Genomic DNA, 18172 nt, shown 5'->3' with positions numbered 1-18172 from the left:
CAGAGGGAGACCACGGCTAAGTAAACACGCATTGGTGGGTGCTTTTGTTTTTTCTGACGCGCTCTGCTTGGCTTACTCATTCACTGTCTGATATACAGGAAGTCGTGGGTTTGACCCCGACCCTGACGCTTGCTGAATATTTGGAGTTTGCTCGTCTCTCCCCTGTGGTCGTGTGCATTTTTCTCCGGTTCCTCAGGTTTCCCCCCCCCCTCCACATTTAGAAACATGCAGTTAGTTTGGCTGCTAATTTAAATTTCCACGTGACCACAAGCCACTTCTTTGAGCTAACATTTGTTATGGCCACGTTGCTTCTGAAAAAGAGCTACGAAGCTGTGGACCTTAATTGGTAAAATGTCTTTTTTTTGTTGTAAAATAGACCTTGAGTGTACATCGTTCTTATTGCCTGAGCGAATGTACACATGGTGGTGTGTGCATTACATCAGGACTGTGTTCTCATTCGTAAGCGCTTAGATTTTCTTAATTGTTTTTAGCAAAACATTTCTCCACGAAACGCATTCAACGGAGTAGTGCAAAGATAGGTCTTAATGTACTGTGAACTGGTTAACCAGAGGTTGATTCCATACCATGGCTAACATCAATGGCAAATTAAACCTGAACTAATACTGGGGTTCAGTCTTGATTTGAAGCTTTCGTGACTGCAGGAATCCATACTCTTTGGTTCTTTCGGTAAAGTCACGTAGGTGGAAATAAAACCAAAATAAATCACGACGTTTCGATAGCAACACACAAGCCATCGTCTTCAGGTGAAAATCGCGACAGCCGTGCGAGCAGCACAGACATCGCGGCTGTCGTGATTTTTGACCTGAAGACGATGGCTTGTGTTGCTTTCGAAACGTCGTGATTTTTTTGTTTTATTTCTACCTACATGACTTACCGAAAGAACCAATGAGTATAGTACTGGAGTGTCCCCCTTCAACCTGCTGTGACCAGCATGAGTAGCTACACAACAGCAGGATACTTTGATCTAGCAATGGATTAAAAGAGGCTTAGAGTAGTCCTTACAAAGGCTAACGACTGTTTTTCATGAGTGCCCTACATTGGGATGAATGCTTTGTCGGATTAAAATTATGTATCTGGACAATACAGTACATGCTGTCAACTGTTGCGGTCAGTTGGGCAATTTATTTAATCTTACCAGCTTGGAGCTATTTTAGCGAGGCTACAAGTCCGAGAAAAAATGGTTCAGTGTTGAGTGCACAGGCCATAGACTGTATATATACGTGTACTTCCAGTTAGAGTTGGCCGTTGTGGTTAAACTCGGGTATTTGAAGAATTTGCAATTTTTTTTTGCTGTGATGTAAAATGCATTCCACGAGTGATTTGCCAAATCAGCACAGTGCCTAGATCGAACCAGTCTAAAATCGAGCATTCTTGACGACGTGTTTTAAGATATTCGCAGGGACACTCAAACAATTTGTTATTTTTAATTGATTCCATAAGTTGATTAAGCAGACACTTTACACTTTTTTTTTCTTAAAAAGAGTACATTAGTTGACAGAATATCAATTATGGGGAAAACATCAACATACAGGCTCGCTGTCTTTCCAGCGAAGTCTGTTCCTTGAGTAACATTTTAAACGGCTTCGGGGTTAAATTTCAGGAACCTTACGTGGTGCTGATTCATTGTTTTCATGTGAAAAGACGCTCAATCGCCAGGCCATTACCAAACCACACCCCATAAATGGCAGCTCTTATGCCCAGACGAGAGAGGGCGATGCCCTGCCTTTTCTGAGACCGTTTCAGCGTATAGGTGGACATGCTTATTGAGTTAAATGGGGGCAACACATTAGTGTTTATCTTGATTTGAAGCTTCCGTGACTGCAGGAATCCATACTCTTTGGTTCTTTTGGTAAAGTCACGTAGGTATAAAATAAATCGCGACGTTTCGGGCGCAACACAAGCATCCATCATTAGGTGGGAAAGCGTGGTCTGCTGCTAAGGCAGACTATTTGTTTTAAAGGTTTGAAATGGGTGTAGCTCAAGGGTCAAAGAAGTGCGCTACACCCATTTCAAACCTTTTAAAACAGTCTGCCTCGGCAGCAGACCATGCTTTCCTACCTGATGATGGATGCTTGTGTTGCGCCCGAAATGTGATTTTATACCTACGTGACTTTACCGAAAGAACCAAAGAGTATTTGTGTTTTTATATTATTGCGATTGCTACAAAGAACCGGTACTGTAAATTGCTCTGCATACCATTTTTTTGTGTGTTCTTAACGCTGGGGCTGTTTTTTTTACCACCATCTCATCCGGCACTTTCCCTGCCAGGGAAATGCAAGTAATTGCATCGCGCCGTGACGTTGCGTTTCCGTGATGATTGGAGCATCTGATTTAACCCTGTAATGAACCGATCCCACAGCGTCCAGACGCTTCTTAAGTAACAAATGGCTGGGTTTCTCTAGGGAATGATTCCTGTGTCGTCACACTTCCCACACTACTGCAATGGTTGGCACACTGCATTGCAAATCCGGCGATCCGAGTGAAAACTAATGTATTGAAACGATTTATTTTACCAGGTAAGACTCGCGGAGCTATATAGCTTTTTCAGAAGCGACCTGGCCACAAAGTGGCTTGTGTGGAAATATATAGCAGCTAAACGCATGTTACCAAATATGGAGGGAATAACAGGACCCGGAGAATAATCTACGTGACCACGGGGGGAGAACGTACGAACATACAACCTCCAAATACAGATAGTCCCCGAGTTACGATGGTCCGACTTACGATATTTCGATCTTATGATGGCGATACGACAAAATTGTAAAATAATTTAAATTCTGCGCGGCAGGTAAACGCAGCAGCGTACGCGGTACAATACTGGACGTTGGGATCCGCCGGGATGTACGCATCTCCCGCCTTTTCTATTAAATTGCAGTTCATATACCTTGTTTTTTACTTTACATTTTACTGTGCAATACAGTATTGTAATTACTAAATACATACAGTATATAGTTTATACACTACGGTACTGTAAATTGCTCTGTTTTGCTAAATTATCACCATTCTTTAAGACTCCTGGGTAGGCTAGGCCATCTTCGACTTACGATGGGGTCGTCGTAACGCATCTCCATCGTAAGTAGAGGGGACTACCTGTATACAGGAGTCTTGGTCGGGATCGAACCCACGATCTCCTGTATACCAGACGAGGGAGTTAACATCTCCGCACCTACTCGGTCAACATCAGCGAATAACATCTGAATTGGTGCTGGGCCTACCCCGAGGTTTACTCTGCCTTTAAGATTGCATACACAGTGCAGTGTGTAAACATTTGCGCTTGCGTAATCTTAGCTATACCACCCCCTCCGTACACTGCTGGCCTTCATAGGTGTTTCCACACAGCACTGCCTGTATAGGTTATATGGGAGGTCTTTGTATTTGTGTATGAGAGCCGATTTGTTTACCGCCAGTCATGAGCATGCAATGATATGTTGCATTGTGACTTATATTTTGGACAGCTGTGGGGGGGGTTTGTGATCAAGGCTAATTTGCATTTTGTAAATTATTTTCTGTTGTCCTGCCTCAAATTGATTTTGACATTTGTATAGCTGCCAAATGTTCATATTTGACGGTGATAACACTAAAATTCACGTACGAGGTTTGCAATCTAATTGCAATACAGCAGGTGTTTTATATACAGAGACATAGGGGAGCTGGTGTAGAACAGGAAGGTTATGTATGCGAAGGGATATTATGCACAGCAGTGATGTAGGTTATGCACAGCCGAGTCGGTAAGGGTGGTTTTGTAACGCATGAGCGTTATGTACTGACGTGTTTTTTACATTGAGCAGAAAGGCCGAGTTGGCCAGGAGGTTGTGAGACAGGAGAAGCTTGCACAGCTTTGAATGTTACCACTTTCTACTCCACTGGTGAGATATTAACTTCCTCGCCTGGTATACTGGAGGCCGTGGGTTCTATCCCAACCCTGACGCCTGCATATTAGGAGTTTGCATGTTCTCCCCATGGTCGCGTGGATTTTTCTTCCCGGTTCCTCCGGTTTTTCCCTCCACATTTTAGAAACATCTGTTTTCCAGTATTTGGCTGCTGTACATTTCCAGATGATAAGCCACTTTGTTGAGCTATCATTTGTGGCCAGGTTGCTTCTGAAATATAGCTACTGTATATAGCTCTGTGGGTGTTGCCTGGTAGAATAAAACAATTCTAGTTTATATTTCTTGTACGTGTGGGGTTTTTTCCCAAGTTCCACCGACACGCTTTATAATCATTGATGAAGTTGGCCAATGGACCTTTCTGAAAGAGTATATCTTTCCTGTATAAATAATGGCCTTCGTTCACATTATAAATTATGTACATACAGCCTGCCTAAAGGAGGGCAGAAAGTAAACAAACTGTACAGTTTGGTTGGTTATGGATGTCGGGAAACCATTCAGTCTGAAAAGTGTACACTTTCCTGTGTAATGCTGCGATTATTGCAATTGACTCGCGCTTCCAGAGCTGCAGGTTCCAAATGCACTGCAGGATCAACTGGGCCCATCTCCTCTGGGTCAATTAATTGAATTTCACTTTGTAGGATACCAACAGTCATCCTGCTATAGAGAGACTGGTCCTGCCGTCGGTATGAGGAGTTCTCAGCAGTGGTTTTGGACAGAGTTCTTCAACTGGTTACCTGTAAAGGCTCTTGGAGTGATCTTCTTCGTTCTTTCGGTAAAGGCACATAGAAGGGAAATAATACAATAAAAAAAATAAAACATAATAAAATATAATTATATTATTTTATTATGTTTAATTTATTTTATTTTATTATTTTCCTTCTACGTGACTTTACCGAAAGAACCAAGAAGATGAATCCCTGCAGTCACGAAAGCTTTAAATTGAAAGCTCTTGGAGTGGTTCGCCGAACTTGGAACTGTCCACTTTGAGATATGACTCGCTGCGCCAGAGATGTAGATCAATGAGATGAAAGTGAGATTTTATAAGAGAGAGATAAGAAACCTGGAGACCAGAGTTATGGGTTAATGGCCACATTTTAAAGGTGATGTCGTGTGATCCGCCAGCCAGTACACACTAATTTCTATCGAGGTCCACTATTTAAATATAGTTAAAGAAACCTGGCCTCGTGGCATAGGGCCACGACTAGAGACGAGTTCTGCATAATTTGCGAGCGATGCAGGAGAAGAAAGTTAATCCTTCATCTCGACCTTGAACGGGGAGGTGCGGCAGATAACGCAAACTGCAACCGGAATTGGTGAGCTTGCTGAATTGTGAACCCCACTGCATTTGGTAACTGATTTACATGTTACATTTGTATGAACTATGAAACTCTTATGAAGTATTCAAACCACTGTGTAAACAAATTGCCATTTTTGTAAACCTCAGTCATGTGCCACTAAGTGGCACCAAAGCTTTTGCCAGTATCAAAGTATGAAAAATATGAAAAAAAAGTATAGGGAAAAGGAAAACCTATTGAATCATGACCCTTAAATTCTAACAATTCATTGTGTCGAGGAGGGGAGTACATTATTACATCCCTACTTTAAGGATCTTTCAGATGCAGGTGGAAAGGCAGTGCCTGCAAAAAGTCCCAAATTTTGACATATTTCTGCTGGTCTGGCAACTTAACCCCATTCTTAGAATACATTTGAATTATATCAACACAGGTTACAATCCTCTGTAACAAGCATACAAAGTTGAGCTCCTCATGAACACCCAAGTGCTCCAAATAGGGCGGCTGCCTGGTGGACCTGATTTGATCGGCTGCTTTTTTTGTCTTTTTACAGGAGGAGTACAAACAGATTCTGGAGCAGAACAAGCACAAGTTGGTCGTAATTGATTTCTCGGCCACATGGTGTGGTCCGTGCAAGGTCATCTCTCCGATCTTTCATGTGAGTGTACATTTTGGCTTTTAGAATAATTAACACATTTGAGGGTGGTCTCCATGAAGAGAGGCTCAACAATGTTGGGCAACTAATGCAGCATCTTCTGAGGTCATGGGTGGTTAAAGCTTTGTGTCATGTTTCTGTTCGTCAGGAGGTTCATATAATGGCTGTGTCAGATGCACAAAACTAGCTGTGGGGCTTCAGATTCCACATTTGGCTGCAATGTTATTGGCTAGTTTATAAGGCCTGTTTTTGCCAGGCAAAAGTTTTCAATAAATACAATAATGAACCTGATATTATTATTATTTGTATCTACCATCAGACACTTAACTACTCCAAAAATGTGTTTTTCCACAAAATAACACCATTGTGTGAACTTCTGCCACCCTCAATGATTAGGGAAACTTCCGCATCAGGTTTTGTGCATCTGGCCATGGAGTTTAAGCCGTGGGGCATGGGTGTGTCTTATGGGGTTTCATAATCACAATGTTAGGCGATTTGCCCAGTGTGTTAGATTATTTGATTATTTTGCCGCTATAAATGTCCATATAAGTCACTTCCTTGAGCTATCATTTGTGGCCAGTTGGCTTCTGAAAACGAAGTGAATAGCTCGGTGGACTTTGCCTGGTAAGATTTTAAAAAAAGTTGTTTTATATTTTCTTAAGCGTTTTGTTGATGCTTGGACATCTTCGCACTCTGTTGTGTTTTCTCGTCTCAAAAATAACCACTTCTGACTTCCAGTTGTAATAAACGACTTCCAGGACAGGTTGAGACTTGCGTCCTTTATTTATTTAGTGATGACTGCTCAGCACCGCACTCCCTTTCTGGATGGTCACCCTCTCTCTCTCTCGCTCTGCATGCGCGTGCTCACTGCTCCTCCGTTCCCGCGCGGTTTCCCTCACTCTCCCGCGCACCGCTGGTTGACGGCACGCAGTGAGAGGGGAGAGCTTCGGCCCTCGAGGCTGCCACGTGGCCGGTGGCGTGACGAGATGGCGGAGATGCAGTCCGGACTCTAGGCTCCCACACCGACCCCGAGTCCTCCCCCTGCCTCTCCTTATATCCCTTTCGGCGGAGCCAAGCTCCGCCTCTAACCACGCCCCCCTCAGAACCTTCCCGATGGTTCCCGCATGTACCCACGAGCTCCGCCCATTAACTTTGGCCCAGATGGAACCGTTAGCTCTGATTGGCTACGACTGATGCAGCAGTGCCTATGCAGTCGCCCGTCGGTGCGCTCTCTCATTACACTTACAATACTTTCCACGCCTATCGTCTTTTTGTATTCTTCGTTGTAACGTTCTGACCTTCCCCTACTGGACACTCATGAAAGAGCTTTATAGCTCATCGGATTCTTCCAGTATACATTCTGATTTTATTTTGTGTAATCTTGAAGGTATAGCATCTAAAATGGAATGGACACTGTCTCCTACTGTGGTTAAGGCTGAGGTACAAATAAATTGTTGCTTCGTGCAGCTGCAATTGGCATGTAACAATGCATCGATTTAAAAATAAATAAATCTTGTATTCAGGATGTATGCATCAAATTGTACGAGGTGAGAATCGATTATGTACGATTCGTACAACTTGTCAATAAATTAATGAAGCTAACGAAATCGATAAAAACGAGACAACAAGCAAGACGCACCCTGCGCGATTTTTTATTTATTCTCAAAATGGTTTCTAACGTTCGTTTGTCCTGTGAAATTATTTAATCGGCGGTAATAATGATACTGTGTTCGCACCAGGTGCACAAAATGCAGTGCATCCGTAGGACACAATGAGACCATGAGGCTTAAATAGACGGCTCTGCCTGGGCGGGAATACCTTGGCCGACAGGGAAAGGGTATCGAGGCAGGTCATTTTGCCTCTGGTTGGGGAGGCAACTCGTTTGATTAAATGTGGCCAGTTTTCCATTTCATTCACATTGGATCCTCTACATGAGAATGACAGATGGATGGAGCTCTTTGTGTGAACGTTTTCAAGCTGGTAAAAAAGTTGTTTATTTAAATTGTAACCCCCCCCCCTACCCCAGTATAGTGATGATTCAATTTAATTGCTTGGAGGTATGTGGCGGTGGGGGGGGTTGACTTTACATACCTGTTTGCAATGTATTCACAAAATAAATTGGGTTATGGGAGCTGCTTAAACTTCCTCCATGCGATTGAGAAAACACATTCCTTTGGAGTGGGCAGGTAAGAACTTGGTTGGACAGTGCATTCGTGCACGACAGACAGACAAATAATCCCTGGTGGGCAGTGTGGAAGCTGTTGTTCCTACCTGTATAAGTGGAGCGTATCGTGTCGTGTATAGTGTAGTCTGTAGGTTAAAATTTGAGTTTTATAAGGGCACCATGGGGTGACCAGCCCCACCCCTCCCACCCCCAACTGAATCACCTTAAGGCTGGGAATGTTGAAAGAAACACGAGGCAAAAAGATCTGCTTTTTTCTTTTCAAAACTTCCATTTTATGAATGGAGCCACCCTCCCCCAATTCCATTTTCTGAATGAAACATCGCCCGTCTCCTCATTGGCCCACGTCGCGGCGGTGCCCCCCCCCCGCTCCCATTGGTCGGCGCCCCTGAGCCAATGAGAGGGCTCTGGTGGGGCAGGGCCATGCACGACAGACAGACAAATAATCCCTGGTGGGCAGTGTGGAACTGTTGTCCCTACCTGTAAAAACCCTCACTTGTGTCTCCCCCCCCCCCCACTTCTCTTTAGGACTTTGCAAATGAGTACCACAACGTAGTGTTCTGCGTGGTGGACGTGGACGACGCTGCGGTGAGCATCTCCCGCCGTCCGTGCGGTTCGCTCACGGCGACCAGAGCATTCACGGGAGCCCAGGCGTGCAGAACCATCGAGCACTTTTTTTACACACACTGCTCAAACCCCCTCCCCTGTATGCAGAACGCACACAGCACGTACAGCATGTGCATATAGTACACATACCGTGTAGCCATACAGTACATGTAGCACATGTACATTCGTACATGTGTTCAGCAACTACAAGTGGTACACACGTACAGCACATGCATCTAGTGCAGGCATACAGTGTGAACATATACAGTACCTATGCACAAACAGTCCATCCAGTGCTTGTGTACAGTACATATATAATATGCACATACTTAATACATGAAATGGCTTTTAAAGAGCGAGCCCTCTTAAGACAAAAAAAACAATCTCTTTTGTAAGGGGGGGACCTGTCGTACAAAACAAAGACCGATGGAAAATACTGGTGTATAAAATTACAACCTCTTAAGTCGTCTTGCAGCTGGGAACCGGGATATGAGATTTTTCGGTTTGGTTTGTCCGTTTTTATGAAATACAATTTCAACTGCTGCATGTATGTGGCTTGACCAATGTTTGGACATTAAAGTAACATAATGGATGATTGTGTTTTGGGTTGCACTTTTAATTGCCAAACTCGGAATGTCCGATATGGTTTTTTTTTCCTCCGTTAGAGGCTCTGATCATATCGTAGAAATTCCACATTTTGTGTGGCAGGAAATGTTTTCGCTGTGTTCTTCCAAAAGGTGCCAAGTCAACTCTTCTATTGAGAATTTGTGTGGACAACCCCTTTTTTTATTGAGTGGAGTCGGCTGACAACAGCACTGGACTAACGTAATGGAGCTCTCGGTTAAGTAGAAACGTATTTTTTCCCTATGTCACTTGTGTGCAGGATATTGCCGAGTTGTGTGGCATCAAGGCAATGCCCACGTTCATTTTCTTCAAAAACAACGAAAAGGTGAGTGGAATTATGCATCTTTTTTAATAAATTTGGATTGTCTAGAGACGATCTGCCATATCTCCTTCCATGTGTAGTAGGTTCAACGAGACTTGGACGACGTAGTCGGAGGCATACTTATTTATTAACCGTTCCACTCTATACAGGCCAAGGTATACAACACTCGAAGGGGTATCGGCCCCTTCACCCGTCTAACAGGGAGATCCCACGATCTCTATCCCGGCTAGCCTACTCCCAGGTCCTCCACTACAGAGCTAGGGGAGGCTAGCTGATCCAGCTCTGGCCAAGCTGGGATTACGGCACCCCGAGTCCCCAGACCGGCTTTTACAAGAACATCGGCTCTGGGCTCTCGGGGCCACGCCACTGGCTTGCCCTGGTCGGTCCTTAGAAGGACGGCGATCCAGGGGAGTCCCAGGGCCTATCTAGCCGGTCTTCCTTCTTCACTGGTTTAAGCTAAACACTGAACCCCGAGCCCACCGGCTCACCGCCTTGTATAGCAACTCCCCCCTCGAGGGGTGGGGCCGTGGGGGATCACAGCGCCGTTTCAGCCCCCCAGGCTAAACGATGCTGACGTGGATGTAAGCATCCTTCCGCGTGCAGGCATAACCACCCCTGGTGTGTTTGTTCGCCCTCCCGTAACACCTCTACACATGCACCATTTTCTAATGCGTGATTGATGCATTGCCCTGCGAGGGTTACAAATCGGTGGGTAATCTGAGCATGTGATGCAGATGGGACATTTAGAATACAATTTGGAAAAGAAGAAAATTAATTCATGTTTGATTCTACAAATCCAATTTTCTGCACATAAATGTAAAGTTGGATCATTGTCCTGTGGTGACCTTCTGAATGTATTTTTTTCATGTGCAATTTTTTTATTTTAAGAGTTTTATAAAGCTTTGGTAAAGTGTATTGTATCATTGCACAAGTTGCTTTTCTGAAAATATATTAAAATGTATGGAAGGGATATCACTGATCAAAACTAACTGGCCTTTATTCTCATGAATCAAGCTTCAGAGTTGTGTTTGACAGCCCAGGACATATAGCCTTGGTACATATCTACAGAAACTAAACTTTTCTTTTTATTTTACCAGGTAAGGCCCATGTGAGCCTTACCCGGTAAAGTGACCTGACCACAAATGATAGCTGAACGAAGTGGCTTATGTGGAAATGTATAGCAGCCAAATCCTCGCAACGCATGTTTTTAAATTTGGAGGGGAAAAACCTGAGGACCCGGAGAAGAATACCACAACCACGGAGAACATGCAAACTCCACATTATACAGGCATCAGGGTTGGAATCGAACCCAATAACTTCCATATGATGCAACGTTTGGTGTCTGGTTGACTCCTTTTTGAAGAAATGAATTTTCATTTGAAGTTTGCATTACTCTTAACATCTGTTGTATGTATCCATTACCAGTCTGCTACAAGGTTCTGTTAACAATGGCTTTTGATGGTGCTTGTGACTGCCAACCCTGTTTTTTTGTCCCTCCGTCTCTCGTTGAACAGGTGGGGGAGGTGATGGGTGCCAATAAGGATCACCTGGAGAAGACGTTAAAGGAGCTGATGTAAATGCAATGAGTAAACTCAGCAGATTGCCTTCATTTTAATTATTTTTGCTTATTTTTCCAATAAAGACCCTGATTTATTCTCTTCATATGGCACCAACAGCTTCTGCTGCGAGAACAATTGAAGGAGCTTTAAAATGAAAGAAAAAAAACTAATGCTTAAATAACAAAACTCTAACTGTGGGAGGTAGAAAGTCTTACTAAAGAGGTGAAGGTGTCTTAAGACAGGTGTTTGTCCTGACATTTGCTGTAAATTAAATTTGACTAAATGCTGTTGTAACCTCACAGTTTTCTTTTCATGATGGGAGTTTTGGTCGTAGACATGGTATGCATGGCTGAATGGTGCAGATATGGATGAGACGAGTTTCAAATTAACACTGGACTTATGAACAATTGTTTTTGGGCTGATATTTCATTGTATTGATGGAGTATACATCTAAGCGTTTGAGGCTGTATGTGAAATTTAAAATAAAATGAATTTGGTAATCTGCTATTGCCTTTGGATGGTGCATATATTCTGCCCCCCCCCCACATTCCTTGGTGATTTTTATCACCAATATTTGTTATTTGTTATTTTCAATTACAAGTCTGCTGTGTTTCATATAAGCTTGAGATTTTATATTTGGAAGTCTCGGCAATTTAAAGTCACATGGTCTCAGAGCAAGTACCCAGACGATGTCGCATTTTCTGGGGTTAATTCAATAAACTTCACCCACAATAAGTGGCCCATCTTAACATGCCCTCCCAAAGCGTTTTGCTTCATGATGATTGAATGAGAGTGATCAGAACTCTACATGTGCTATGAATTAGAGCCATTGCTTGAAACGTCAATTTCTCCTGTTAAGAAAGTGTTATTGACGAATGCAAGTTTTTGTCATTTACCCTAATGCACCACCTGCCAAATGTATTCCTAAATTATTTGCAACAGACATTACAGCTGGAATCTGTATTAATGACTAATTAATTTTAACATTGAAGGGTTTTGTGTGTAGTGACCGGACAAACCAACTCTCAGCAGTTGACTTGAGAAACCAGTGTTATCGCGAGGTTGAAATCTATATCCGAACTGAGGATCTCGGTGATACTTGTGTTCCAACACAGCCATTGTGTCCAGTCACCCCGGTGTGTAGACACTGCTCAACCAGCTTGTGTTTGGCGTGCCAAGTTTATATCGAATTTTTACTTTGATAATTTGCCTATTTTGACACGCTTTTATTTAACTCACTCTGTCGTATCCTCAAAAAATATTGTAACTCAATTTTAACCCACTTCCCAATGTGCTATCGACTGCAAACTTGGTATACTTATGCCATACTGATGACAAGACTATATTCTATCATTAAAAAACATTCTAAAACATATTTTAAAACATTATTTTACACGCTTTTGATAAACTCACTGTTGTATTCTCAACTCTGTTGTTGTATCCTCAAATCTTGTGTAGTGGTGATACGCGCTGGGGTAGCGATCGGGTGCCAGCGCGTCGTGATTGGATGTGTGTGTGGTGACGCGCGCTGACGGTGAGGGATCAGGGGTCAGCGCGGGGTCGTGGGTTGTGTGGTGCTGATTGGCTGTGTGCCGGTGACGTGCTGGAGAGGGAGTGATCGGGTGGCAGCGCGGCGTGATTGGTTGGGGAGTGGAAACACGCGCTGGGGGAAAACGGATCGTAGAGATAGCGCGTCGTGATTGGTTCACTAAGGAGCGATGCTCACGTCGAGGTCCGCATCCGCTCCGTCTCCCGGGAGGAGGGACTATATAAGGTGATGCACACAGGCGTAAGGGGAGAGTGTAACCAGCGAAGACTGAAGACGGAGAGGAAGAGATAGGGCCCTGCGGTACCCAGTCCCGCTGTCCTGTGGGGACCGGGACTCTGTAACCCAGAGGCGGAGTGTAGGGTGAGCATGCAGTGTCAGCATGCAGTGTCAGCATGCAGAGTGTGTAGCCAGAGGCTTAGGGTCTACACGGGACGAGTGATGTGTGTGTAGCCAGAGGCATAGGGTCTACACGAGACGAGTGATGTGTGTGTAGCCAGAGGCTTAGGGTCTACACGGGACGAGTGATGTGTGTGTAGCCAGAGGCATAGGGTCTACACGAGACGAGTGATGTGTGTGTAGCCAGAGGCATAGGGTCTACACGAGACGAGTGATGTGTGTGTAGCCAGAGGCATAGGGTCCACACGAGACGAGTGAAGAGTGTAGCCAGAGGCAGAGAGTCTACACGAGCTAAGTGAAGAGTGTAGCCAGAGGCAGAGAGTCTACACGAGCTAAGTGAAGAGTGTAGCCAGAGGCAGAGAGTCTACACGAGCTAAGTGAAGTGTGCAGTCGGAAGAATAGAGACCACACGTTGTATTGTGACAAGTCAAGATTTAATAAAAGTGTGTTACCCGTCAAGGAGTTTCCTGCCGTCATTTCAAATACTTCACTTGTAACTCAAATTTTAACCCATTTCCCAATGTATCGACTGCAAACTTGGTATACGTATGTCATACTGATGACAATACTATATAAACAATCTTTTTAAGTTATGTTTCGGCTTGGGTCTAATTGTCCACGCTCAACTAACGTTAGCTGTAAATCACCACGATCCCTTACGTTATGGCAAGCCTCGGGGCCACTTCCTGGAGTCGTGGAGTACTGCGATTACCGGTACTCGTACGGTATATTTCATTAAAACGTGTATTTTTTAAAAGTGTTTTAAAATATTTTATTTTACAATGTTTGCGCTGAAAATCTCAATTAAAGATTCCTTAATCCAACTAATTTAGTTAAGACCTTTTTAGGAGTGTCCTATGGGCTGTTTTACCAGATTTTCTTTTTATTACACACTTATTTAACTTTCTGTGTTTTGTTTATATACCGGATCTACAATGCCGAACGAGCTGACATTTTTCTACAGACTCGCCTCGCGTGACAATTCAAGATTTTTTTTTTTAAACGGTCCAGGTCCTGCCAATCCTATTCGTGTTTTAAAATTATTTTTTTTATCGCGAATGGTCGTGCCCATCTACCAGTCTCTGACCAATGAAAGTAGCACTTCTATCGCCGATTGTCAAGGCGCTGGAGCGGCCGCTGTGTTTCCTCTCTTGGCGCGAGAGCAACAAGTACTTAAAACAATTATGTAAAAAACTAGCTTTTCAATCCATGCGCTTTTATTCGCATTCAAGTAGAAAATACATTATTTTGATCCCAGAATTAATCAAATTTGTGCTCGATAAAAGTGGGTGGCTTCCGTTCGATGTTTAATTTTCTTTATGCAAGCCACCTACTTTTATTGAGCACACCAAATATAATAATTCTGGGGTCAAAAGAATGTATCTTATACTTTTGAGTGCAAATAAAAGTGTGTACATTGAAAAGCGTTTTTTTACCATTTTTTTGGGGTCTGCAAGCCAAAACCAAAATGCACAGAGAAATCCCATGAACAATCATACTCCCACTAGACAAGCCATGTCAAACATTCTTGTTGAGGTACAAGCTCCTTGTCCAGTCGGTTAGGCTTGCTGCACATCCTCAAGCCAGAACCAGCAGTTGAGAACTCACCTTTGAGTGACCCATTAACTCAACCACGGAGCCACTGGTGGGTAAAACTAAACTTTTTTTTTATTTTACCAGGTAAGGCCCACTGAGCTATAATAGCTCTTTTTCATAAGCGACCTGGCCACAAATAGCTCAACGAAGTGGCTTGTGGAAATGTGTAGCAGCCACATCCTCTAAACGCATGTTTCTAATCGTGGAGGGGAAAACCCAGAGCACCGGAAAAAAACCACGTGACCACGGGGAGAACATGCTAACTCCAAATATACAATCTAGATTTGAAGCTTTCGTGACTGCAGGAATCCATACTCTTTGGTTCTTTCGGCAAAGTCACGTAGGTATAAAATTAAATAAATCACGACGTTTCGGGTGCAACACATGCATCCGTCATCAGGTGGGAAAGCATGGTCTGCTGCTGACGTAGACTGTTTTAAAAGTTTTGAAATGGGTGTAGCCCAAGGGTCATAAAGAAATGGCTGGGTCTAGTCATGTTAATGTGAGAAATTTGCTCGTCCAAATATACAGGCATCAGGGTTGGGATTGAACCCACGACCTTCTGCATACCAGGCATGGGAGTTAACATTTCACCATCGCGGCGCTCTTACCGGCTTTTATCACTACCACGCCCATTTCTCCATCTGCCAAAAGGTGCGTTGGACGACAAAAAATTCTGGACAAACCACAAGTTTGTTGTCGCACTATTTAAGGAGCTTTCTGGCTAAAGGTAATATATAAGGTGCATGTCTGCTTGCAGGTTTGTTGTGTTGTACAAATGCCCAACCTCATTCCCACTTTCCCTTGTCTCTAGATTGACCAGTCTACAGATTTCCACCAAAATAGGAAAATCTAGTACTGTAAAATAATTGTAGTCTTGCTCTGTTGAAAACTAAATGCATGAAATCAAGATTATATCGTTATTATAGCAGGCCCCACCCATTGTGTGTTTATAATGAAAATAACTCCATGTTTGTTTAAGTTAATGCTAATGGAAAATAATTGCCCAAGTTGGACTAATTAACAGATGTTTTGTGAATGTGAAATCACCGCTGATCATGATTACCTCTAATAATAATCCCCTTCTTGCAGCAGATTGTGTTAAAGAGTGTGAGCCTCCTGGGGGCTCCTGGTGGGTGGAAGAGGGCTGGGGCTTACAATGACTGGGATAGATCGTGTTTGTCACTCCATTAGATGCCACCGTCACATTAATGTGCTCACGGTGCCGGACGACGTCCGTCCTCTTAAGGGCCACGCGTTTCTCCTGCAGCTCTGCATTTCTCCTTCAGAACTGCTTTTTGTGTTTAGTTCGTTGCTCTTCCCCCGCACCTCCGATTAGCACGGTTGGCTACGTACGGTGCGAAATAAGTTCGACATACATAAAGCTCACCGTTGGAAAGCGCGTGTACAACATGCACAGGACCAAACCGCACAGAATGTGCCCGGTCTCTCGTCACACCTTGGAAGCTAAGCAAGGTTGAGCATGTGTAGCGCCTGCATGGGTGACTGCCATGCATAGAATGTGTTATAGGTTGCTATGGGGCTACCTATCATGAAATGGCTATATCATTAATCGAAAGCTTCATAAAAGAAACGTTTTTATTTCGGTACCAAAGGTTTCTTGAATTCCACGCAATTATGACACCTCATAACGCACGGATTTGTTAAAAGTTAGAATACTCTTTGGTTCTTTCGGTAAAGTCACGTAGGTGCAAAAAAAAAGAAAAAAATATATAGAAATCACAAAAAAACGTTTATTTTTTATTTTTTCACCTACGTGACTTTACCTAAAGAACCAAGAATATGAATCCCTGCAGTCACGAAAGCTTTAAATCGAAAAATGAATATGTTAACCGATTGTCCATTTTGTGAGGTATTCTAACTAGCTCTAGTAACCTATATGCATGGCGTAATTTGTTCGCGCTTGCTGGTTACTCTTGAAAACCCAAATTGTTTACGATCAATGGGTTTCGAAAGATATTTTTAATCGTTCTAGGTTACCATGTGGATTTAAATTCGTATCGTTATAATATGTTGGCATATTCATACATGATTATTCACCAATGACTCTCACGTATGATATACAATTCACACATTTATAAATAACCTCACGTATCCCCTGGGACGTTGCCACGTACCCCCCCCCCCCAAGGGGTCCGTGTACCCCCCCCCCCCCACTCGGTTGAGAACCACTGCTCCGAAAGGACAAAATGACCACACGTTCAGTTCCTTTGAGCTGATGATCTAAATGTGTGGTGGTCTATTCGTCTGATTAAAGCTTGTCTACATGCAAAGCACATCCTCGTGTGTTGTTAAATCTGTTTGTTTTCCAGGCCGCAAACGAATTTTTCGGCGGTGATTTATTGATTCATTAGGGGTTTCGTCTCGGCTTCTTACCCTCGCACTCGTCAATTAAATCCGTTGCGCTGTTATTGCGTCTGCCATTTCAACAGGAGTTGTACACCCCTAGCTGCCAGTGATATTCAGTGGCCTAAATTTCAATTTAAAGCTTTCGTGACTGCAGGGATTCATCTTCTTGGTTCTTTCGGTAAAGTCACGTAGAAGGAAAGTAATAAAATAATAAAAATAAAACATAATAAAATAAAATAATTCTCACGACGTTTCGGCTACAACGCAAGCAGCCGTCTTCATGTGAAGAATGAGACACTGCCAAGCTAGGAGCTTATATATAAGCTGAGTTGGAGGTGGAAGAAGAAGAGAGCCTTAACAAAAGAATGTGCATATCAAGAGGAATTTAGCATATTCATGGGAAATGTGTAGGAGGTGGGCGGGGGGTTTTCAAAGTCATATTATGCCCATGCATTATGCAGGATCAGCAGCACCAAGGGAGGGTGCAGGGAGTAGCATTAACAAAGGAAAGGAATGTTAATAGTATGTAGCTGCAGTTACTAAACAACCACGTAGAAAACTAAAGTATAAACTACATAAAAAACTAAAGTATAAACTGCATAGCACCATCAGTATATTTACTATACTCTACAATAAGCTGAGTTACTAACAGCAAGTAATACATTACAATTCTACGTCGTAAAAATTATATAATATGCTTCCATCTAAACTTTATTCTCTTACATCACACGAGCATACACCGTACTGCCATAGATAAACCCAACATTAAATTATATACTGTCTTGCTATAAAACACCCTATACCTTATACATTTTAATATAACACTATGTATTATTCTACCCACCCTAATGTGTATCACACTGCTATATGTTTACTATACAATTACGATACTATATATTACTTTGTACATTGTATTAAGCATATAAATGTTATACTATTTGTTATTATACACTATACCATTGACCGTCGTGTCAATGGTATAGTCACCTCTGATCAAATCACCTCCCATCTCTCCCTCCACTCCCCCCATCCCCCCCCCAAAATTCCCCGGTCACGTGACGCGCGCTCGCGCCATGTTCTCGCGGGGCCCGTGACGTCACGCCTGTTGAT

The 18172-nt window shown here is 43.1% G+C and overlaps 1 protein-coding gene across 1 annotated transcript in view; it reads left to right on the top strand.

The window, feature by feature from the left end:
- Positions 1 to 11655, top strand: part of TXN (thioredoxin) — a 38206-nt gene extending 26551 nt beyond the window's left edge. Inside the window, exons 3-6 of the mRNA XM_078882568.1 lie at positions 5757 to 5861; positions 8569 to 8628; positions 9530 to 9595; positions 11107 to 11655. Coding sequence (XP_078738694.1) covers positions 5757 to 5861; positions 8569 to 8628; positions 9530 to 9595; positions 11107 to 11169 — 294 coding nt within the window. The 3' untranslated portion in view covers positions 11170 to 11655. The remainder of the gene's footprint in view (positions 1 to 5756; positions 5862 to 8568; positions 8629 to 9529; positions 9596 to 11106) is intronic.
- The last annotated feature ends 6517 nt before the right edge of the window (positions 11656 to 18172 follow it).

Source organism: Lampetra fluviatilis, chromosome 3 (genome assembly GCF_964198595.1).
Source record: "Lampetra fluviatilis chromosome 3, kcLamFluv1.1, whole genome shotgun sequence".
Classification (NCBI taxonomy): Eukaryota; Metazoa; Chordata; class Hyperoartia; order Petromyzontiformes; family Petromyzontidae; genus Lampetra; species Lampetra fluviatilis.
The sequence above is the reverse complement of the archived record's forward strand: the minus strand, read 5'-3'. Positions and strand labels throughout refer to the sequence as shown.